Source organism: Fistularia commersonii, chromosome 26 (genome assembly GCF_037954325.1).
Source record: "Fistularia commersonii isolate RoL2024-O1a breed Wild chromosome 26, RoL_Fcom_v1.0, whole genome shotgun sequence".
NCBI lineage: Eukaryota > Metazoa > Chordata > Actinopteri > Syngnathiformes > Fistulariidae > Fistularia > Fistularia commersonii.
In genome coordinates this window covers 7,936,507-7,960,184 of record NC_141309.1, presented here as the reverse complement: position 1 = coordinate 7,960,184, position 23,678 = coordinate 7,936,507, and the positions used below count along the sequence as shown (strand labels likewise).

General features: G+C 37.9%; 2 protein-coding genes across 2 annotated transcripts; both read right to left on the bottom strand.

Moving 5' to 3' along the window:
* Nucleotides 1-1,554: 1,554 nt before the first annotated feature.
* On the bottom strand, nucleotides 1,555-8,443 carry LOC147218485 (arrestin domain-containing protein 3-like). The gene is made up of 7 exons (XM_086174226.1): nucleotides 7,099-8,443; nucleotides 6,426-6,467; nucleotides 6,218-6,278; nucleotides 5,653-5,803; nucleotides 4,732-4,828; nucleotides 4,390-4,646; nucleotides 1,555-3,197 (listed from the first exon to the last, which is right to left on the bottom strand). Exons 1-7 carry the CDS (start codon nucleotides 7,352-7,354, stop codon nucleotides 2,946-2,948), a joined length of 1,116 nt encoding a protein of 371 aa, XP_086030352.1. The 5' UTR covers nucleotides 7,355-8,443; the 3' UTR covers nucleotides 1,555-2,945.
* A 2,612-nt stretch (nucleotides 8,444-11,055) lies between these two features.
* Nucleotides 11,056-16,482, bottom strand: LOC147218484 (arrestin domain-containing protein 3-like). Its single transcript, XM_086174311.1, has 6 exons — nucleotides 16,088-16,482; nucleotides 15,923-15,992; nucleotides 14,802-14,949; nucleotides 13,978-14,080; nucleotides 13,562-13,827; nucleotides 11,056-13,413 (listed from the first exon to the last, which is right to left on the bottom strand). The coding sequence occupies exons 1-6, from the start codon at nucleotides 16,344-16,346 to the stop codon at nucleotides 13,342-13,344; spliced, it is 918 nt and encodes a 305-aa protein (XP_086030437.1). The 5' UTR covers nucleotides 16,347-16,482; the 3' UTR covers nucleotides 11,056-13,341.
* Between the last annotated feature and the right edge of the window lie 7,196 nt (nucleotides 16,483-23,678).

The following is a 23,678-nucleotide window of genomic DNA, read 5'->3' as shown; positions in this document are numbered from 1 at the left end:
TGAGTCATTCAAATAAACTGCTACATTATCTGTTCAACTATTAGAGGCTCACGGAAGGGTAGTAGTAATTCAAGTTCTTATTCAAGATTCAAAGCGTTTGTTGTCACATGTACAGTGTACGAACATATTTCCTTGTGCAGTGAAATTCCTACTTTGCTGTCTGCAGTGCATTTGGATATGTGCTGATAGTAAGAGGTATGGGCATTATATGATATGGGAAATATGGCAACAAAGAACTCGTCAGGGCAGGCTTATACAATAAAGAAAACTGCACTGAAGTTAGAGGGCTACGAACTTGATTTGATCATTTGTTGCGTTTGGAGTATATTACAATTCAACTTTAGTTTAGTTTTGGTGTACCATAGTTTTAATTTTATGGTACTGTTACCTAAATTAGTTAATACCATTAATACAGAATATATTGAGCCATTACATGCTCACAGGACAAGCAACTCTTGCATTTCATAAGAGCTCTATCGAAAACATTTTTATCGTGTGTATTAATTACTTAAAAAGGCCTGTATCATATGAGTAAAGAATAATTTCAGGTGCCAAGTAAGGACTTGAAAAAGCATTATGCTAGTGGATGATCCATATTCCATTTACTCGTGTTTGACCACCCCATCTTTGAAGATCAATACTATCACACATAGGAAATAAACAAAGAGAGAACACAAGAGGTCACCGTTTTAAATATAATTCATTTAGAAGTTATTCATCGCAATCGTTACATAGTGAGAAATATATGTGAGTACACCAATTCAATGCTAACTTATGTTTCATTTTAAATTATGTAAAAGATAAGATTCTTTATTTTCATCGCTGTGCAGTGAAGTGTTCGACAGCAGTCATTTGCACAGTACGATAAGTATGTTTTAATGAAGAACAAAGTATATGCAGTAAAAAATGAGGCCGGCAGACATTAAATCATGTTGCACACAGACTGGTGTACATGTCAAGGTCAGAGATGTAATTGAAATGTCATTAACCATGATTGTTACATTTAGTCACATCAAACAAATCATAATATACTGAATTACAATGATGAAACTCATTAAGCAAACAAATCTGTCAAGACTACAGAGAAGATTAAATACCAGAAATACCATTTTATTTCCAACAAAATATCTACTACAATGGCTGCTAGTTTTGTTGTATTGGAGATTAGTTTTGATTATGAGACCACCTCTTGAGGATTCTGGTTTCGTCTTGGAACGGAACGCATATTGACATGGTGGCTCAAGAGTTTGAATCGAGACCAGCTGAAAATCCTAATGGATTTATGAATAAATATAATTCGCATTGAAAAGTGGCGAAAGCCCAATTATATTTTTTACTTTCCCTTGCTATTTACTTTAATGTTTGTCACAATAAATTATAAATTATAAATATAATTAGCGTTGGAAAGCTGCGAAGGCCCATTTACACTTTTTACTTTCCTTTGCTATGTATTTTTTTATGTTTGTCACAAAGTCGTACTGTGTCGCTCGCGGACGAAATCACTCTTACAACCGGCTCTATGAAGTGAACAATTGGGAGTTGGCTTTGTTGATCTTTTTCTATTTTTTTTCTTGTTCAAACGTACGTGATTGGTCAACTACATGACGTGTGATGACGTCAATGTGTCCGGACTGAATGGGGGGGAGGGGCACTAGTTTCAGACAATACACAGAGAAAGAGAAGCAGGGGGAGGATGACTATTTAAAACTATTACCTGAAATGCTACTTTTCCTTTTGGTTTTACACATTTTTGTTGTGTGAATCTCTGAGCATTGCTATCCTGTCTCATTGTAAACAATAAAATAACAATAATTAGAGATATTACACTTCCAATAAGAGATTGGATCTTTCTGTCAAATTGAGATAGGTATTTATTTTTGTACATTTGGAGGTGGTCTGTTCCATGTTTAGTTCAATAAGCCATATCAGTAATAGATGTGATATAGTGAATGTTTTGTACATTAGTAATTCATATTCATATTATTCGTATAAGGCATGTTTTTACCTTGTTTTGGTAGCACTAGTTTTGAGCAACAAAACATCTCAGGACCCACTTGGGAGGTGAAGGAGCCCACTCTCTAGAGAGCCAAGCCATATGAACCAGTTCTCTGAAGAGCTGGAATTCCCATCACCCCACCCCACCCCCCACATTGCCCCTTAGAGGAAAGAATAGAAAAGCGGAGCGGATGTAGGGAGTCAGAGATCTCAACCAATTCTTAAGTTGTTAAATTTAGCTTAATAAAACACAGAGATTGTTTACAAAATGTGTGGCCTCCTCTTGCTTTCTCCTCAGATTTGATTCGGCTACTACCCCTTGAAAGTCTTGGTTCTGGTACCCTCTGGTCTCGGCCAAGTCTTGGTTTAGTTAGTGGGTTGTTGGCAACAACACTAGCCGCTGCTAGTCCTCATTAAAGATCAATGGCTCCTTACAACTGATGGTTTAAGATCATAAGATCAATACATTTACTGACCAACACAAAGCCCAACAAGCCCCGACGATTTTTTAAGTATTTTTCTGTTAAAAAGGTCAAAATATCTCAATACAATGTTGTCAAGTACGACTGTGTGCTGGAATTGAAAAATGTAGAAATCATGGGTAAATCTAAAATATACAATTTATATTTGGTAATTTAAAATTGTGCAATTGTTTATTCCCTTGGTTATTAGAAACCTTTTCCAACAGTATAAACTTGGCGAGCACCTGGCAATCAATTAGAGTTCAGTGCATAGGTCTTGGTTTGAAGAATGAATGTTGCACAAGCTGCAGGAGGTCATCATCTTGCTTATTTAGCACAATATGTATTACATGGTCATTAATAATGATAAGAATAATTACATTCATTGGAGTGATATACATTAATATAGATATAGATTTATTATTTTAGATGAATAAGAGGTATTTGCCATTTCCATTTTTGTGATTTCAAAAAGTGTCCTGAGTGCCGTTACTGGTATTTATCACCAAAATCTGTCAGTGGAGGGTACAAACCATAGTCCATATAAGGGGGTGGGGGATCCATAGCTTGTGCTTGTGCTCCTGCTCCTGCGTCTTGCGAGGGCGTAAAACTTCCAAACTGTGGGTATTGGGTTCCAAAAGCAGATGGTGGTGGACCCACGCCTGGAAATGCATCGGCTTGAAGGATGACTAATGGAAATTTGATCTCCGGGTCTGAAGCGTATTTGACATCCAGATAAACCTGAAGAAAATAGGATATATAAGACAAAAATTTCAAAAAATCCTTTCTGTACACTCCCAACATCAATATTCACTATGTCTATTATTTAAAATAAACCTCTAATTATCTTGTCAGGATAAATTGAAAATCTGTTGACTGAAATAATTTAATTGAGCTAATGGTGTGAAAAAAACCCTGGCAAACTTGTGCACATTCTCTAAAAGAAGAACCCACATTTGCATTTAGATATGACTCACTACTGTCATTTATATGTTTTATTTTGTAAAACACCAACTGCTTTCACAACAAAGTTATTTAACTGACCTCTCATCTGTACTTTTTCAAAACCAGCACACTGTTTGAATAAAGAAAAACAGCAATTTCTATCCCCTCAGAATCTTATGTGCAGCGAAGCACCCCAAAACTCATGCATTTCAGTTATTTTAATATGTATTATTTATAAATGTATTCACTTAGTAATTTGCTGCATTTTTGGCTGATCAAAGATATGCAGAAAAGCACTGCTGATCAGAAAAACTTCCTATTCGTCAGTTTGGCTGTTTTTCATGTATAATAGACAATCCATAATTTTCAGATGCAGGTTAGTTTTGAAACTTGTAGTATATTCCTTACATTGAATCATATTAATATTGATTTCTTTCCAACTTCTTGGTAGTTTCTTCATTTGATGTTTTCGTATTTTTTAATCCGCCAACATGTTAAGCTTTTCTCTTTTGCATGAAAAATGGCATCCATTTAAATGTTCCTTTTAGTTGACCTCATCAAGACAAGTTATTTTTAACCCCATAGTACAAAATTATTTACAAAATATAAACTGCTTGTTTTTTCTTTAATATCCGGAAATCAAACATCTGATCATTTTTGAAACAATGCCTGTCAAAAAAAGGTGATATTATGCATAGGGAGACATAACATTTGCAATCTTAGAGGCTGGGCAACTTGTAATGAATGATTTAACATTGAATTCTCGCATGTTAAACGAAACATGTAACAACTGGTGTTATTTTGAATATAGTACTGAAAGGCTCGGTAAAAGATTGATTTTGTCCAAATATCAGACTTGCTTGTAGGCAATATGTCTTCCACTGTGAAATGATGAGTTGTTCAGATAAAGAGAGACAGTCAATACTGTCCATCAGGTGTTGTTTTGTCACATGGCCTGGAACTCTGCCTTCATACATCGAACGCTTACCTTGAGCCTGAACTCCACTTTAATGTTTTTGCAGTTGAGGATGGAGGGTTCCAGATCATGTGGGATGGTGATGATCTTGGTAACATTTTCAGTTGCAGAGGGAGGGATAGGGTTCCCAACCTCTTTTAGGAGTTTTTTGGTGTGAACTCTCCTCTTCCCTTGGGCAAAGAAGCTGTGCTTATGGTACACACAGTACTTGGGCTTGATTTCACGAGAGGAGTTGTTTTGAATATAGGACAAAACCTTTACTTCACCGCCTACAAAACACAACAGTAATGTCTCTGTCAAATCATCATCACGTATACCAGGTGTGAGCTGAAGATTCGTTTTGGGTGTACTCACCTTGGAAGTAACCTGTTTTGTCAAGGGTCACATCCATAGCTACTGTTCCTGAGTTGAAAAACCGCAGGTTCTTATCTTTAGACTCATGTTGTGGTGCCTACCAAAGAGTCACAGTATATGGTGTTAATACAATTATTGTTTTAATAACATAGGGGATAATGTGATAAAGCTTTAAGTTGTGCATGTTCATTTACTTAAGCGTTGGAAAAAATAAGAACAACTCATGAAATAGGTTGACAATGTTAAAAAGTAAAGATTTGAACCTCTCGGATATAGAGCCTACACATAAAGGAGATATACCTGAATTAAAGGATAATCAGGTTTTTGACAAATTAATTCATATGTACATGATTAGCTAGTATTGCCTCTTCAGCAAAAATTACCTCTTGCAATTTGGTTTCCATAACTGTACACTAGACACTGACTCTGCTTTAGAATTTTCAACGACTCTTTTCAAAGAATTTTCAAACTTACTTCAATTGTAACTGCAATTGAAGTATTGCAATTCAATGGAATTGCAATTAAACTTAGCAATCATGTTAAAATAGGAAGGATCCAGCTTCCATACAATAATGTCATTATTATCATTTACAGAACAGCTGAAAACCCATTGTAATTTGGGGGATTTGGAGGAATTATTAATGGAAGGATCTACAGTACTTTCATGTACCATGTATCTGATCTGTTTCTGTATGTATTTAAATGTCATGACTACTAAATCAGATTCCGCGTCAATTGTTGGAGTTGATACTTACATTGAGAGACAGGGTTTCAATGAGGATATAATGTTTGCTTTCCCATAAATGGGGTGGTCTTATTGTTTAACAAAACTGCCACCTTTGGCACCTTTAGACTGTTGAATAAGGCTGCATCAAAAATGTTTTATAGGTCAGTTGGAATGACAAAGACATAACCACGTACCATCAGTTCAGAGACACTTGTGAGGTCTGGTTTTGACACAAAGTTGATTGTTGTTGAATCTTTCGAATTGATCCTCATTGATCTACTTAGCTGGGCTTCCAACAAGTATATGATTTTGCCCGTCTCACCTATGAAGGAGGAAGGAATATCCCTAGAGCAGCATATCAGAACATTAGCTTTTTCATGAATTGTACACACAAATACACAAAGATCTTTTATAAACATTAGCATGGCATTGAAAATACTGACTGATAAATTGTAGCTGTTAACTATGAAACAAATAGCTGAATAGTCTAAAAATGATTTTATTTATGTCATACATATCCAAGAAACACACATGACAATCTCTGCTCAACATGAGAGAGTATTTTCTTTTACTTTGAATTAAAGTAGGAACATAAATATAATAACTGGATATATTGGGTGTGGGAATATCTGAGATGTCATCCTGTCATCTTGGAGAACACGGATTGGCATGTTTCAACAATTCCTGATATTTATTTGACAAATTAAATGAGAAAGAAAATGGTCATAAATAGAAGGTCTATATAACAAGATGACTTACAGTACAGGGAACTGAAAGGTAAATGGGTAAACATGACATCCAGGGGCAATAACACTGCTATCTGAAAAGAGGAAAATGAAAAAACAAAACACTTCCAATTGGTAAAGATGAAATTGTGATCTGAATTCATAACACAAAACGCATTAGAAAACTTTATGAAGTTGCCTTGAACTGCATTCAGACAATTCAAACAGAGATTGATACTTACATTCTTTTCCATTATCTGTCAGGAGGGTTTCAAGGTCATCATCTAATGACAAAAAAACAAACAATATATTAGCATTTTTTTTTAGGATACTTGGGGTTTTCATTACTCAATGTTGTAGACATAAGTAACACTCCTTTAACAGTTCTTTATTTCATTTAGTTTATATAAGTAGCTTATATAGGTTTCTGACACAATAGAGGGCACGCGCAATGGATCAAACCTTAAACAAACAAATAGGAAACCCAAAAGAAAAACCTCCATAAACTTTTATATATTGGGATCTAGTGACATCTAACGGTTAATGTGGTGCCTTCACCTTCTGGCATGAGTGGTCTGATCCTGAAGTATAATGGTGATATTTACATACACACATGCACGAACATCAACAAAAGTTCATCTACATTAACATAACGGGAGAAAAGTTTTCATATATTTGTCTGTGACGAGAACCACGTCAGTTGTTTGCAGGGAACCAAGCGAATAGTGTGCTGCCTTTATCTGCCTGCATCAGAGGCCAAAGTTACCGGAAGTGTAGTTTCCCATACTGTAGGTTCCTAAGGTACCCGTTTGGAAATTGCAAAGATGTTCCAAAACTGGAAACTTGTTTGTGTGTGTGTGTGTGTGTGTGTGTGTGTGTGTGTGTGTGTGTGTGTGTGTGTTTTGTTTTTTTTACCTTTATGAGTTTTGACGAAGTAATGTTTGATGCTGAAGTACTTCTCTTTGGAGTGATACACATGAGTCGTCTGACCGTGACGCTCGGTCCACATTACACTGGATTTCCCCTTGAATTTGATGAACAGATACTCCGCCTGGAAGTCCTTTGCCGCCTCCAGCCTAACTTCACCGGAAACGGTGTCACCTTGGGTAAACGTATTCCCGTCGTTTACAGGCTTGTAAGTAACTTTGAGGCTCTTTATCGTGCTCGACATGATGTGTCGAGCAGGCAGCTTTCACGGTAGTAAAGTTTCTCAGCGTTGTTTACTCCTAACCTGGAACCGGGCGGAACCTGTTCCGGAGAAGGACACGCCCCCTTTCCCCTTAGACTTCCTCCAACACAGCCCGTATGTTTCTCTGTGTGAGGACATTTGTACAATCGTATACAGGACTGTTTCAGAAAATTTTAATTTTGTGATAAAGTTCTTTATCTTTTGTGATGCATTAAAAAAAAACATAAAACTTTTTCATGATATTCTTATATTTTGAGATAGGATTTTTGAGTTTTATTAAGATCCAAGCCATAATCAGCAATATTAAAATAATAAAAGGCTTGCAATATTTCAGTTGATTTGTAATGAATCCAGAATGTATGACATTTTTGTTTTTGTAATTGCATTACAAAAGATAAAGAACTTTATCACAATATTCTAATTTTCGGAGACAGTCCTGTAGTGAAAACGGGTTTTTGACCTGTGTGATGTAATTCGTGGACAATCAATAATTAAATAAATAAAACATACGAAAGTTTTGATCAACCACCTTGTTGATGGCTGCTTGTGGATCTGACAGATTTGATGTGGTCAACAGGGTTGCTTTGGTAAAGGATGTGTTCATGTTAATGCATAGATAGAGCTGATATGCAAGGAAGATTACCTGTTGCAAAATAGTGAAAGACTGGCAAATTGTTGCTACAGCAGGGCTGTTCTATCACTATTTATCCACTGAAAAGGTGAGAGGCAGTCTCAAAATCATTGCAAGGGTAATATATAACTAGCCATATTATTTTTTTCAGGTATCATTTTTTTGCTTATTCTGTAACAACTCACTGTTTGCATTTAAACCTTACAATTATTCTTAATAGCCCAAAGATAACCAGTCTATCTGATTCCAAGCAACTGTAATGAAAATCAATAGCTGTCATTACCAACAAAGACCCAACTTTGTGTCAGTCAGACAGAATTAATTTGGTAAGCACTTTTCATACAATAAAATATGTAGCTCAAAGTTCATTACACCATAAACAGTTAAAACAAAGAAGTGAAACATGAAGCCAACCCTCCCTCCCCCTTTCTCTCTCTCTCTCTCTCTCTCTCTCACTCTCTCTCTCTCTCTGTCCTTGGAAGCAAGGAAGGAAGGATAACTACCAGGAAGTTGGCTTGGGTGTGAGGCAGACTTTATATCCAGATTTACTTAAGGAGGAGAAAAAAATCAGTGTTTAGCATTAAGTTCACAGCCAGGCTGATATAAAGATGGCAGGGCAATACCAACCTTAAGCTGATATTCTACTTTATGGATGGTGCAGTTTTGGGTGAAAGCGCCAGTGGTGGTGGGCAACCATCTGACTCACAGAGAGTAGGATTGTTTCATCCACCTCTTTAAGCACGTCTTTGGGTTAAACTCATCTCTTCCGCTTTGAAAAGTAACTGCATTTCTCATACAACCAATTCTTTGGTTTGCTCTCAATGATTGCAGAAACCATTATGCCTTCCTCCATGACACATAGAAGAAGAAATGTACGCATCTTTGTATGAGCACAAAATACTCTTAATTGCAGGATATAAGTGTTGTTTATATGAAATACTGTAACCATAATGTTACAATAAACATAGTGCGTGCTAATATAAATAGATACGTAAAAACAACTGGTCAATTTTAGATGCTGTGGTTCAACAGTTTCGGTGTGTAGTTATGATTCCACAGGTCATTTCTTCTGATTTTAAAAGCTTTATGATTTCTTTTGACAAATCATTATCATGAAATATCACAAGGCTTCTTGTGTGCTTATCTTCAGATGGTAAAACACTTTAATGAGAAGGGTGGACTTTGAGTTAACAATGATTCAAATACAAGAATTGCACATAAGATAAACTGTGAAAAAAGAAATGAAAATATGTATTTTCTTTGCAAGGCATCAACAAAAACCTTTACTTGTATCTTGAATGAAGCCCATTCTCTCAATTTTCACAGCCATACTAGCTCTGCCTGGAGCAAAGAAAATTATTTTCTTAAAGGGGATACCATGCAATGGAATCTGGCAGGAGACAAACTTGTTTAAATTTTTGTTTACTTTTTCTTTCTGCATCTGTGTCATGGTGGAATAGCAGATGCACAGGAGTATTTGTGTAAGGGGTTTTTGCTGCAGCAGGGCTATAAGTGATGGAACACCGTTCATGCCTTCATGTTGGACAAGGGTGAACTGCACCATGGCTTTGCTGTCAGTTTTCATCGATCTGCTCAGATTTGCCTTCAGTGTGTACTCAATTTTTCCTCAGGAGCCCCTGAGTCAAAATGACAGGTCCTCCGCAACAGATGACAGCGTTGTATAACAAAAGTGCTTTGTAGTAAAAGATATGTGATGAAATATGCACTGTAAAATATGTGATGTGTAATAAAATACAGTCAAGACATATTCTACTAAACAAGACTCACTGTGCAGGAATCTGAAAGGTGTACGGCTACATGTGGCACCCTTTGGGGAAAGTACTACCTGCTAAATATTAATGAAAATGTACTGGGGAAGTTGGTGAAAAGGCTCAGGACACTAAAATAATTAAAATGACACATACATCATCAGATTTTCGTTTTCTGTACATGCTTATTTGAATAAATGGATTAGAAGGTGGGACTCCATGCAATTTATAATGCAATAAGTATTAATTAAAGATAACAATAAAAAAAAAAACATCAACTGTAAATTCATATAAACCTTTTTGTGGAGTTGCACTCAAATGTCATCGTATGGTTGTACGATGACAATAATTCTATTTTTGGATCTTAACTGTTACAAATTGAATAAACAGAGTTTGGGGAGAGCATATTTTTCTTAATTCAAATATTACCTGTCTTTCACTTAATTCTGTGTTATATTTTATAAATTTTCTATTTATTTTCTTTATATTCCCAAGTTGTTTCCTGGTGATTGAGTCATTTCAACTATTCCTCAACTATTTTAATTCATAGGGTTTGTGCCCAGAGGCCACATGCACCACTCATTTGTAACTTGGACATTGGTTAAATCACAGAGGTGACATTTCTTGAGTAAACATTTTTTCCACTGAAGCTGATAATGTAGCACATTATCTTGTGTAAATACACCAGGAATCAAGCAGTGTATTTTGAGCTGTAAGCATGTTCATGAATTTTTAGAGGTATAAGAGGTGTTTTGATACACTGGAAATACCAATAAATAAATAAATAAAGAAACTTGTTCAAAACACACAATTTTAGGAACCACATATCGGGCACTGTAACCGCTATTACACTGGAAATGCCCCACTTACCTTCACCATCCTGAATGATGAATGTCTCGATGCTGAGGTATTTCTTTTTTATGGCACGTTATAACCTTTTTTTCCATAATTCTCAGTCCACTGTACTTGTGCTTTTCCTTTCATCTTTACTCTAAGAAAATTTATTTAGCAGTCATTCTTCGGTTCATATGTCCTGTGATGAAATCACCACTCGTAAGAATATTACTTTTGTTTATTGGATTATATCCCACAATAAGGCCCTTTACTGAATCTGGCATGATATACTACACCACAGTGAATAAATCCCCGTCCTTTATACTCTCAGCACTAAAATAAATGCCAGGTGACATACAGAGTACATAGGTTTTACCGATGGAGACAGTTAATAATAAAACTGTTAGCAGACAACAATGAGACGGATTGATGACAGAAAATATACTGTATAAATTTTTTCAGAAATATTTAATGCTGCATGAACAGGAACATCTATGCAACTTTCTTGCATAAACCATTTAGCATCGCTTATAAACAACCTACTTCCTGACTGTGCTATAATGGGTTTGTCTCTGCATGTTAGTGTAAAAGATGTCAACTACATCAGAATGCATTTTAAGATCAGTGAATCCTAAAATGCTTTAGAAATTCCAGAAGCAAGAAAATAGAGTGAAAAGGCTGAACTCACTCTCCAAAAATCTTTAAATGAAGAAGAAAGCCCTTTATGTAGTTACATTCAGTAATACATACAGCACAACATCAGTTAAATTTGACCACTGCATTGAACTCACGGGCAGCAGGCAGGCACGCACCTAGCAGTGGTCGAGGAGCAGTTAGTGGTTTGGTGTCTTGCTCAATAACACTTCGGCAAGTTAGGAGGAGCTCGGGAATCAAACCAGGAACCTTCTGTTCCCAGGCTCTAATCACCTGAGGCCTGTGCAAAGTTTTATTTCTTTTCATGTAAACACTACAGGTTTTCATCCTATAATGGCATGATCGTGTTGAAAACTCCATCTAATTTTTGCAACAAAACAAATTTTGAGTACAGAATATAACCATCCATTCCTTAGCAACACACAGTATTAGAAAGAAAATGATAAAATACAAAAGCAAGGCTTTAGTAGGAGAATATCCCAATATTGTGACACGTCACAAGTAATATTTTTGTAAACTGTCAAGACAGCCTTCATATTCAACAAGAGGTAGCAGAAAGTAGAAAGTGATAAATATTGACCAGCGGGCTGTACACATTGCTGGAAGGCTGAAACTTACATAAGGTTACTTGAAGGATCAAATCATTGAACCTGAGGCATTTATTGCCAGTCTCAGCATGTTCTCATGTCAGAGTAAACCACCGACTAGAGAAATGTCAAACATCAAAACGAACATGTTTCTCCCATAGTAGCAATATAAAATGAGTACCGTGGGGGATGTCAAGAAACACAAGACTGAAATGTAAAAACTATCCTTTGAAAATAGTCCATGTTGGCCAGATATGTGGCGTCATCATTATGAAATGACTTTTCTGGATCTAATAGACTTCAACAGTCCATGAATTAAGAATGTACCCATTTACAGTGGTTCACCTTCTCCAATACTCACATACCAATGGCAGCAGAGCTGGCATGCCAGCAAGATATCAGGAGCAATTGCAGGTTTAGTGTCTTGTCCAAGGACACTTTGATATGCAGACAGGTGGAGCTAGGGACAAAAATGCCAACTTTCCAATTGGCGGGACACCTGCTCTACCAACTGAACTGAACAGCAGCCCCAAGATGAGATCGGTGATTAAAAGAAACATAATTGAGGTTAAAATACTGAACTCAGTTAACAGACTACTTTTAAAGGGCGGCAGTTTCTGCCCACAATTTTACATTAAATTAGCTCAACTGAGCATTCAATTATTTGTAGATGTTCACTATCCTCATCATAACTGTCAAGATAATATGTAACTTTGTGGCACTTGCAATTAGAATAAAGTCAGATTATTAAATGTCACATGTATTTACACTTAAACACAAATCAAGGAGACAACATAAACATAATATTAACACAGGGTCTTAATGGGTTATTTATATATATATATTATATATAAATATTATATATAATATAATATATGTTTATAATATAATGTTTTATAATATATATTACATAATATTATATATATTTTTATATATAAATATATATATATATATATATATATATATATATATATATATGGGTTAACAGGGTGATCTTAATTGGTTATTTTAATCGTTTTTGTGCTCCATTTGATCATTAGAAAGCAGAAATAATGAGCAGTCATTTCATCCTTTTTTTAACCCGTGTCAGAATTCTCTCTTATCTCTGGCACCTATTTGCGGTTTTATGAATCTACGTAACTTATTCTTCTTCAGCCTCTAAAACAGTTGCATTGAAAGGCCCAGTCATGAAATATTTAGAACAGACATTTTTCCTACAGGCTGAAATATAAGAAATTTCTTGTGAAAATTCTATTATTATTTCTGCACCAAACAAAGAGTAAAGCTTGATATTCCGCGCAAATGTTGCAATATGATGTAAACATTTGTATCAGAAGGCCATCCCCGACCTTTACGAGATGCTCCTGAAAACAGACTATGATGGTAGGGATCTTTCAGTAACAGACAAAAGTATACTCACATGCAATACAAAATGTATTTAAATACAACAGTATATTCCAAACATACTCACAACTGTGCTTGGGGCAGAGTTTGCTAGAGGGAGTCATAGATGACAATGGGAAACAGGACTATGATATCCGGGGAACCCTTTGCAGCAAGTCTCATCTAAGAGACACAAGAAATCAAGCAGACTTGAAATTCATGCTGGTGCTGTATAAGAATAAAAATAATCAAAATAAAATAAAAAAAAAAATCTTCTCTCCATGCATCCAAAGCTGCACTGTCAGGTCATAAGACTGTTGTAGGTACTGACCTCAAGCATGTAGTCAACGTTGACCATGGTGCAGTTCGAGATGGTGAGTGATGCTGTGGTGGGAATCGTCAACTGGATCTCAGTGTGAATGTGAGAGACATTCGCCTGGATGGGCTCTCCAGCCACTGAAGCCAGTTTTTTCACATGGGTCCTCTTGCTGGAAGTCCTTTGAGCAGAGACGATGACTTTCTGTTGCAATGTCACCTTTGGAGTAGCTGTCCTAGGTGAAGCGTTACTGACATCACACATTACTTTTACAGTTTCACCTGAAAGAAAAAAAATGCATAGTGTTTGTTTTGTTAAGCTGATGTTCTTCAGACATCCTTATATAGATGAACAAAGACAGAAAAACAAGTTTGTAATGTATTCATATATAATGGGCAATAAACAGGCAGTAAAGTAGAAGCTGATGGAACCTAGCCTGAAGGCTTTCCTCTCCATGCTGGCTTTTAAGCTGACGGGACCGGAAGTACAGAAAAGGTTCCACCAAGTTATTCTGTTCGTGCCTGAGAGGGGACTCTGAGAAAAAACAACAGGGAAGATAGGCAGGAGGATTACTTTTTTACAATTACATTCACCTGTACATCTATGTTTTGTGACTACTGAATTAGATAAGCATAATTATTCAATCTTTCTATTATTTCTACAGCTTATATTCCAGGAAAAGCAAAAGAGGGTGCAACTTCTGTGACATTCCCACCATATGAACACCAAATCACTACTGAGATATTCTGAATCAGGATGGCATCCAGATAATACGAGATCCAGTAGCAATTTGAGTTTCAAAATCTCCTAAAACTGAATCGGCCCCACCACATTGGCTGTGACAGTCAGCGTCTGTCCGAACAGCACTATGAAACTCCTGTCTCTTTAAGGACCTCCTCCCTATAAACATAGCTGACATTCTTCCGAGGGGCTTCAACCTCTCTCAGAACATGTGGCACCCAGCACATATCCGCCTTTTGTCAAATGAGACTCTGATACAGAATTCCACAAATATAATAATCAGGGTTTTCAATCAGATTAGGCAGAAAATGGAGACAGGCATGGCAATAGATAACTTTTAAGGCTGGTGCCTGCCTGTACTTTCTCCTTAGCAAGGAACAAATTACCCTTTGAGCTCTGACAAAAACTGGTCAACAGTCTTGTTGTATGTGAATTACTTTACATAATCTATTTTCCATGCAGCTGATCAAGCTGGCATAAATCTCATTAGATTCATTGGAGAAGTGTCACCTACCCATAGATCTGGCTGATTACTGTCAAGGTGTTTCACAAAGTTCAGTTCTGTTGTAAAGGTCTTAGACACACGCCAGGGTCTTTTGATGGCTACAATCATGTTGTATGTAATATCTCCATTCAGTCCGTGAAAGGAAGATGGGAAGTCTCTGCATTGATGAAAAATAACAGGAAGTGTTAAGCAGAGATCTAATTCCCATTGCACGAATACAAATCTAGATTTTACACGCAGTTTACTTAAGCCGTGAGTCAGGCTGAACAATGTGAGAATTATGATACCGTGATATACAATAAGTATGATATTTATCATTGTATACATAAAAATAATGTCATCTTGTGTGGGAAATCCCTTGAAAAATGAGTTTATTCCCATTATAACAGGGGGATTCATCATTTTCTTTAAAGTAAAAAAGTTTGACACAGAACCACTCGACTAACAATCCAAATGTTATCAAGATCATTAGATCTGATCAATTTTAATATTGTCTACATAATCTGAGACATTTATTTGACCGGTTTCTTACAACTGTTTTATGTTTTTTGGTATTTTGGGGGCAGTAATTTCTGATGTTTGGGCTATTTATTATTAAGTTTGATAAAATCCTCTTCAAGTGCTTTAGTTATTTTCCCCCAAGCATCTCACCTGCAGGTTTGGTTCTTATTATTCATGTTCTGTTTTAGAAGTCAGAGACAGAAACACTGATCTCACCAAAACATGTTATTTCAATCATTTGATCTTAAATAAAGAAAACACAAATAGAAAGTTTTGTTTTTAATTTTTAGTGACGTATTACCAACGTGCAATGTCTTTTGCAAATAATATGCTGATCTCGATATTACTTGACATTTTCCTATTGCTAAATAAATAGATTTAATACTTTTACTGAGTATATGATAAGCAAATCAGCCAAAAAAGTAGTACTGTGACTTTTATTCACTTTTGTTACTGATCGAGAACCAGGAATTTTATAGATCTAAGTGTGAGTACCTAATTGTGTCATATGCTGCTTTTCCCTGTTATTCCACGCCAGTGTGGGAACCCAGTGTCACTGGAGGATCACGTGATCAGGAGAAACATAAACAGGAAGTGTCAGATCCACGGAGGAGAGGTACATTACACACCCATGCGGGAGCTGGCAGGTGAAGGGATACAGGTGATTCCCTGGTGGGAGTTTTATACTTGTACGAACAGCTGAAAAGAGAAAGACGTAACTTCACCGATCGGCTTCTTTATGGGATTGCAGGTCGCATCCGAACGGCCCTCGGTATAAACTGTAACTCACACACCGTTGTTTTCTTGCAAGATCACATTCTGAAGTTTGAATAACTCGATTTCTTCGACGTAATGAGTGCGATGCTTCGACGTCCCGGAGGTCCAGTGGATCTTGACGTTGCCCCTGACTGTTAACATGATGAAGGTGATCTTTGTCTCCTTCATCAGCTGGAAAAGTATATGGCCATCCAGCCGGTCCCCGCTGGACACCGTATTCCGCTCATTCGCCGTGTTGAAATTAATGTTGAAATTCTGGAATCTCTCTTGCAACATTTTGGAGGCGAGGTTAGTTTTAGTTTTGGAATTGGGTTCAAAGTTCCGTGTTTTGGCAGGGACAAAGCAAGCGGCGGCAGCACGGCAGGGGGAAACAACCCTGCTTGACAGGCGGGGCGTGCGGGGCCCCGCGGGGCTTGCGGGGCTCCGCCTCTCCGCCTTCTCTGGGCTGGCAATCTGATCGTCTTCAACCGGTCCGTGTGTCAAGAGGATGAGATATGGAGTGGGAGGAGCTCGGTAGTTCCTACAGCTGTACGATGGACACATATAGGGTCTTAATGTTGCATTTCTGATAAATCGGCAGAGACCTCTTCCATGAAAATGGTTGTAACATCCAATGTATCCCATTTAAAGTAATTTATTTTGGACACATAATTGTTTGATTTGTTCCTACTTCCACAGGAATACCAATGGCAATCAGTGTATTGCATTGTGCTCACAGCTAGGGTTAGAATAGTCCCACTGCCTTGTCGGTCGCTTCGGTAGAAGAAAAGGTGAGGGAGTTATTCAAATCTGGAGTGGAGCCCCTGAGGTGACAAAAATGACCTCTTGTCACCTTTCCGGCAACTCCTACAGCCAAGTTGGGACCATGTGTCATGCCTTGCACTCGTTTGGATCAGATCGGTGAGGGCGAAAGAGGGATTCTGACGAATGTGCAGTCTGTAATCCTCAAATATTGCCAAGGCCTTTTGCGTCCTGGAGACGTCACTTCAGTGACACCGCTTGCAGCAGTTACTAGTTACAAGTCCAGTTATTGGCGTATGCTGTGGGTTGTCTCTGACAGTGGAGGGGATCACGAGGTCCCAGTGATCAGTTCCCACCTCAAGTTTGGCCAGCACCCTATGCCAGTAAGACACTGACCTGTCACAGCCTGCCCACTTTATTGGAGGCCTGAAGCTTGTCTTGCATTCCAAAGGTAATGTTTCACTTGAGGTTTTTTTTTTTTTCATAGAAGATACAAGGTTTTCTTTTTTGGGGGTATGGTGGTGGGGGTTATGAGTCAGGAAGTTTTAGGGAGATACATCAAGGATTGCGGCAATGTTCGGGAGAAAGTCCCATTAGGCTTCTGTCCTTCTACACATCCCTTTGTCACGAGGGCGGACTCGGGCAGGGAACCACACCTCAGGGCAGAAATCAGGATCGAAAGCGCTTTATTGCGTTGAAACGGCAGGTTGGGTGTCGCTGGTAAGCCCCTGGCCCCGAGACAGAGTTGCACAGGGCTGGGTCTCACCAGGACGGGTTGCAGACAGGACGGGCCCCAGGCAGGGTGGCAGACAGGACGGGTTGCGGACAGGGTCGGATGTTACACCGGCCGACTGGGTCCGGGCGCAACGGGGTAGGGGTCAGAGGTTGCACCAGCCAACTGGGTCCGGTCGTAACAGGGTTGGGGTCTGAGAGCCACAAACCCCCGGCCCAGGCCGGGCGTTCCACTGCCCTTTATAGGGATCTTGATTAGCGGCATCTGCTGCAGCTGGCGCCGATTGCAAATTGGGATCAGGTGTGATACCCTGATACCCTTACCCTAACTCCATCTAATAATCTAATAGTCATCTAATATCAACATTATAATTGCGTGTAGTCATTTTTCATTTGATAGCCCTTTACAGCTCCGTCACCCCTAATATCTCCTCACCCCTCAACCCCCTTCTGTCTCTTCCTTTTTCAATGATTCTATGCCCCAACTCTTTTCAACTCAGGGGCCTCAGAAGGGAAGGAACTGAATGAATCCCAGTTCTTTTGTTCTATCCGCCTGATCAATACACAGAGTTGAAGATCTTAGTTGTGGACATTGTGAGGCAGAGGAAAGGGGAGATAGTTCAACCACTCCAGAAGGAAGATAGTATTCAACTAAACCTGATGCTTTGCTAAGCCGAAGTTCATCACAGCCCTCCTCCTCCCAGCAGACAATTCTTTTATTTTGCCAAGCCAGCATCGAGTGGGTTCTCAACCACTGCATCAGGCCACTCATGCCAATTTCATCGGTTCTCCATGGCATCTATATAAACCTGTAAAATATTAAGTTCCCCCCTGCAAATACAACCGGTATGACAATCGATCCTGAAATACAGAGCGTTGTTGGCAGACTGCTTGAGACTAATCTGATTATGTAATAGGTGAAAGATGACAACAAGGTAACACAAGGTCCCTTGACATCTCAAACAAGGAGACATACAATTCCACAGCTCATTGCACATATTTTTGTTCCAAAAACCAAACGCTTTGAAGAAAATGAATTAGCTCCAGGCAAAAGCAGGCCATTAACATTAGCTCCAGTATTTTCAGCTTGTCATACAGAGCCCATTGTGAGGTCATGCAGCAACCCCAGAGACTACAAATCAAAAGCGAGGGGATTTCTCCCACCACATGATGCAAGACTACTTCCAGATCAAAACAGAAAAATACAAAGAGCTATATTGTAAACCGCAAAAACACACTCGCTTCATATATTCCAGCTACATGAAATTGAATACACTAACTTGCAATTTACAGATGTATATCATCTTACGGGTTTGCACCTGTTTGAATGACTAACAAAGATTGACTCTTCATCCAGTAAATAAAGACCTTTAAATGCCAAAGACCGAATTCAATGGTGTAACATGGGTTCTCCGGGACCCTGAGTTGGATAAGTGGTAAACAATGGATGTATGGATAGACATTTAAAATAATGCTCGACTGCCAGATTAGTGCCTATCACAGCCTTACCAAAGAACTGAAATTATATATCCACTAGATGGCAGTAGGTATATGATTATAAGTCTCTATTTGAGATATGTATGTCACAAATAAAGCTCTCTCTTATAATATAAAGTTAAATGGCATATTTGCACCAGATGTAAATTAATGATATCAAAAGTACTAAATGAGGAAGCAGTATGATGGCATTTTTAATACAGTGCTGTGTTATGTTTTAATAACAAGTGGTGTAACTGCCCTTTTTACAGGTATACGGTACACAATACAGCTATAAAATGCCAATGACAAGACTTTAAACTGACAGCACACGGCACATAAAAACTCCTTGCACAGTTTAATTTGACCACATATCTTTTCATACCTCTTGCCTTGATGCATTGAAGAAGTGAAGAGATTTGCCAGCCATGTCAGCATGCACCACACTGCAAAAGAATGTTTTCAGTGGACCAGAGTATGAATTAATGAATGTCACATTCAGGTTCTTGTACTTCAACACTTACACATATCATTTTTAGCCATTTTTTTTGAGAAGAATTGAGGATACAGACAACATTTATCTGTCAGACCACTCTAAAAGCATGGGCTTTGGGGAAAGAAACAGAATTATACAAATAAATGGTTACAAGGTTGTTTTTCAAAGCACTGTCATGGCATCAATCTTTTTGTGCAGAAATCCAACATATCAATTCTGGGACTTTGTGGAACACACTTTCCTTGATATCAGTCATCTCAAACAACCGTACTAAACCTCTTTGTGTTTTGATTACTCTACCCAAATGTACACAATGTTTTATTTTTGGGACATAAATCAAATATTTCGCCAAAAAGGAATCTCCACAAAGCACTTTATCCAAAGACTTAGCTCAAATGCATGAAAGTCTTCAGTCAACAAACTTTCAAAGAATCAGTTATTTAATCTAGTTGTCCTTTTGCTACTCAGAAACCCATCTTGTAAGGCTATAAACAATGGAATGATGGTCATGTTGCAACCTGAGACTCAATTACAAACATGTTCTCAGTGGCATTCCTTTATCAACATCCCACCGTGTCATGCAGCATCTGTGCCACGATGTTAAGAACAACCGGAAAGAGAGCTGGCTGTTTCCTACATTCAGAGTTTTACAAACATCGTTTCATTAATGTAATTAATGCAACAGTTTGAACTCTCCATTTAGAGCAAGAACTTTTGGTGACTCAAGCTGCTCCTGGCTCCGTTTTGTCTGTGGAGAATTTGTACAGATGTTATATGGTGATCATCCTTCAGAGTTACAATTACATCCATCTTGGGTTCTATCATCAGAAAATGAAATCAAACAGGACTTCTAGGGTACTTGAATCTTTGAACACTGTACATATTTGATTAAAAATTGAGCTTCATGTTAATAAATGTTGAGTAAAATCATCCACTGATCCATGGTTCAAGCAAAAAGATATATATGCACACAAACACACATATGTGCACACACATACATAGCCATTTACCATACATTCTTTGCAATATTATTATTATATTTAATAGGCAATTATAAGGAGACCTATTACTGGGGTTTAGTTGAGCTCAGTGACTTGACATTGCCTGCCAACTTGGTAAAACAATCACACATGGCTACAAACACACACGCACTGTATACACACCTCTATCTCTTTATCTTACCATCCATCCTTTTGTCTCAGACATATCACGTTAATCAGCTCGTCCAGCTGGTAACACATGGCATTTTGTTCTTAGTCTGTATGTCATGCATGTATGTCTTAGTTCATGTACTTTTTCCAGGCTATTTTGTCTGTTTATATCCCAAGTTGATGTGGTTCTATAATGAGAGAGCCGCCGTGCAAAGCTTGGATTTAGCATTGTATCGATAATTTTGGACAGCTGATCATTTTAATGGGAATTCAGAATCAGTATGCATTGTAATGCGGTGAATACTGCCTGTCTACTTGCTCAGCCCTCCACAGTTACTATTTCCGTTTTCACTTTGTAACCCAGTTTTCTCCACATTGTTTATTGTACAGCAAAGTTGTAGACATTTCTTCAACAGATAGATCAAAATCCAAAGTGAAGTAAAATAACCCAGAGAATAAGCCACGTTATTGATCTGTAGCTTCTATACACCGCCTCTCTCCTCTAGTTAATCCACAGGGTCAGCTCTAATGACATTGAGGAGCTCCGCTGGCAGTCAGCTATGCTGCCATTTGCAATTTAGATGGAGAGAAAGGAGAAGAAAAGGAGTACCAGTATGAGAGTGCAAATTAGGAGAGAAAGTGAAGGGGAAGTGGAGACAGGCACAGCAGAGGATGACTGACAAAAAAAATGACAAGGAAATGAAAAAAGGAACAAGATAAATAAATAAAGTTGAGTGTAAAACGTCTAAAGTCTAAAGTCTAAAGTGAAAACATGTGCCTTCCCATAGAAAAGAAATTCCAAATTGGAATAGGTGGATCTGAATTCCTTAAGTCATATGAATTTTATTGAAAATGTTGCATATGTACATTTTGGTTGTTTTCTTAAACCAATGAGAAAAGCCAAACTTTTTTTTTCGTTGTTTTTGTTTTGGTAGATTAAGTTTCAGCCAGATAAGTTTGATACCCAAGCAATTCCAAATTGAACATGAGGGGCAAGAAAAGTCCAACAGACTCTCTGCTATCTCTTAAAAAAAACTGTCCTTATATTAAGTGGAAAACAGTAAGCACAATTCTTCCCTCTTAGTATTCTTGTATTACATTTGAATTGTTTGAGAAAAAGAATTTGGGCCATTAGTGTGTAGCCTTATTTTTATATTTCCCTGCAAGGTAGCCTCTCATTAGAATACTTATGTATTTTCCCTCATTGGAGTGACTCACTCTTAGTATTCGTCAAAGAAAAAATCTCAAAAAATACATGTTGGAAATTATGTCTCTTATCCATCAAACCAACTTGTCACTTGTCACTGCTGTTACCATAATAACTCTAAAAGAGCATCCCCCCTACCCTCCCGGTAAGCAAGTTAATCTTAAGGTCTTACATGTTATTATTTAATAGGAATTACGTGGTGGGGAAGGGGTTAACTGTGTCTCTTTTTTTTTTTTTTGGCTGTTTGTGCTTTTCCCCCCACCCACAAAAAGAATTCCTGTGGCAAAACAGGAAGCTGCAGAGGGAACAGTTGGCCACCGTTATGTTGTGCAGATCATCTGATAGCTTTCTTCTGAACAAACAATGCTAGTTAGAGCCGAGGGGGGCGTTGACAATGTGGTTGTCAGGTCTTTTTGTCAACCTTTTTTGTCAATCTTATTTGTCAACCTCTAAATAATCAAACCTATGGCCTTGTAATAGAAGGAGAAGATAAAGCTCTGTAAAATTACAACAATCTTGCTTCTATTGTTGTCAATTTTTTTTCACTTCACTGATCTTGGGTTGGTCAAATTCTGAGCTGCATTTTCTTTGAAATTTTCTAATTCAGCCACACCAGCTTTAAAAAAGAAAAAAAAAGACAAAATTCCAGGACCAGTGTATTTCTTAGCCACATCCATATCTACAACCACAGTATGAGCTAGGGCAGAACACTGCATCTCCCCAGCCCCAGCCTCATATTTGATATAATGAGAGTTTTAAACCAAAAATTACACAGCTGTATTTGCAAGGCTTTGGATTTAGGTTTGTAATAATGGAGCGAAAGAATCTTTCCGAAATGAATGTTACAGCCTGTTCCTTCTGCGGTCTGACTGTAAAAGCTTATACTGCCGCTATGATGTCATTACCACAGCCCAAGCACTACAGTGAATGAGTCTGGACCATTGTGGAGCCTGATGATATACTGTAACCTATATGTGCCAGACTGAAGCAGTGAATCTGTGTTTTTATTTCTCTCTACCTCTGCACATAAGACGAAAAACAACTGAATGCAACCCTTAACCCACAAACTAGAGTCATGTTAGCCCCATCTCAGAGAATAAGCATTAACTCAGTAAAACACAAGAGGTGCTTTGCTCCAGACTAAATCCTCCCTTAGCAATTACCATTCACCTTCCAAAGACCTCAGCAAGGAACAGAGCAACACTCCTTCTTTTAAAGCAGGCAGTGGAGCATGAAGACATGGCGTTCTACAGCCAAAGGTACATCGCTCTTCTTTTTCAGCTGACTTTAGTATAAGCTCTGAAAAAGAATTTATGATTGCACACCTTTGCTGGGTTATTTACTGGGTCTCTGTCTCTATGGGAATCTATATCACGTACAGCATTGGATGCTTTGAAATATACCTGAAATATTGAGATGGATTAATGTTGCATCGCTGATGAGAAATTACAACTTATTAACAATAACAAGAATTGAATTCATTGAATAACCACAGGCTAGTGTGACACATATCGATTCAAAATGGGACACGGACAACATTACAGCAAACAAAACCAAACAAAGTACAAACTAACACCCAGATATAATTTTTTCGACAGTACATTATTCAAGCAGTCTGTCATTGCAAAGTGAATTGTTTACTTTCAGCTAATCAGCTGTCTCTGAAGCAAATCCGACAGCCTTAATGAGATCAGTGACAGAAAATTCAATTTATATCCCCACTGAACTTTACTTCATGACTTCATGACATGGGGGGAAAGATCAATCTTGGCTTTGACTTTTGTTCTTAATGCATCACGAGATTC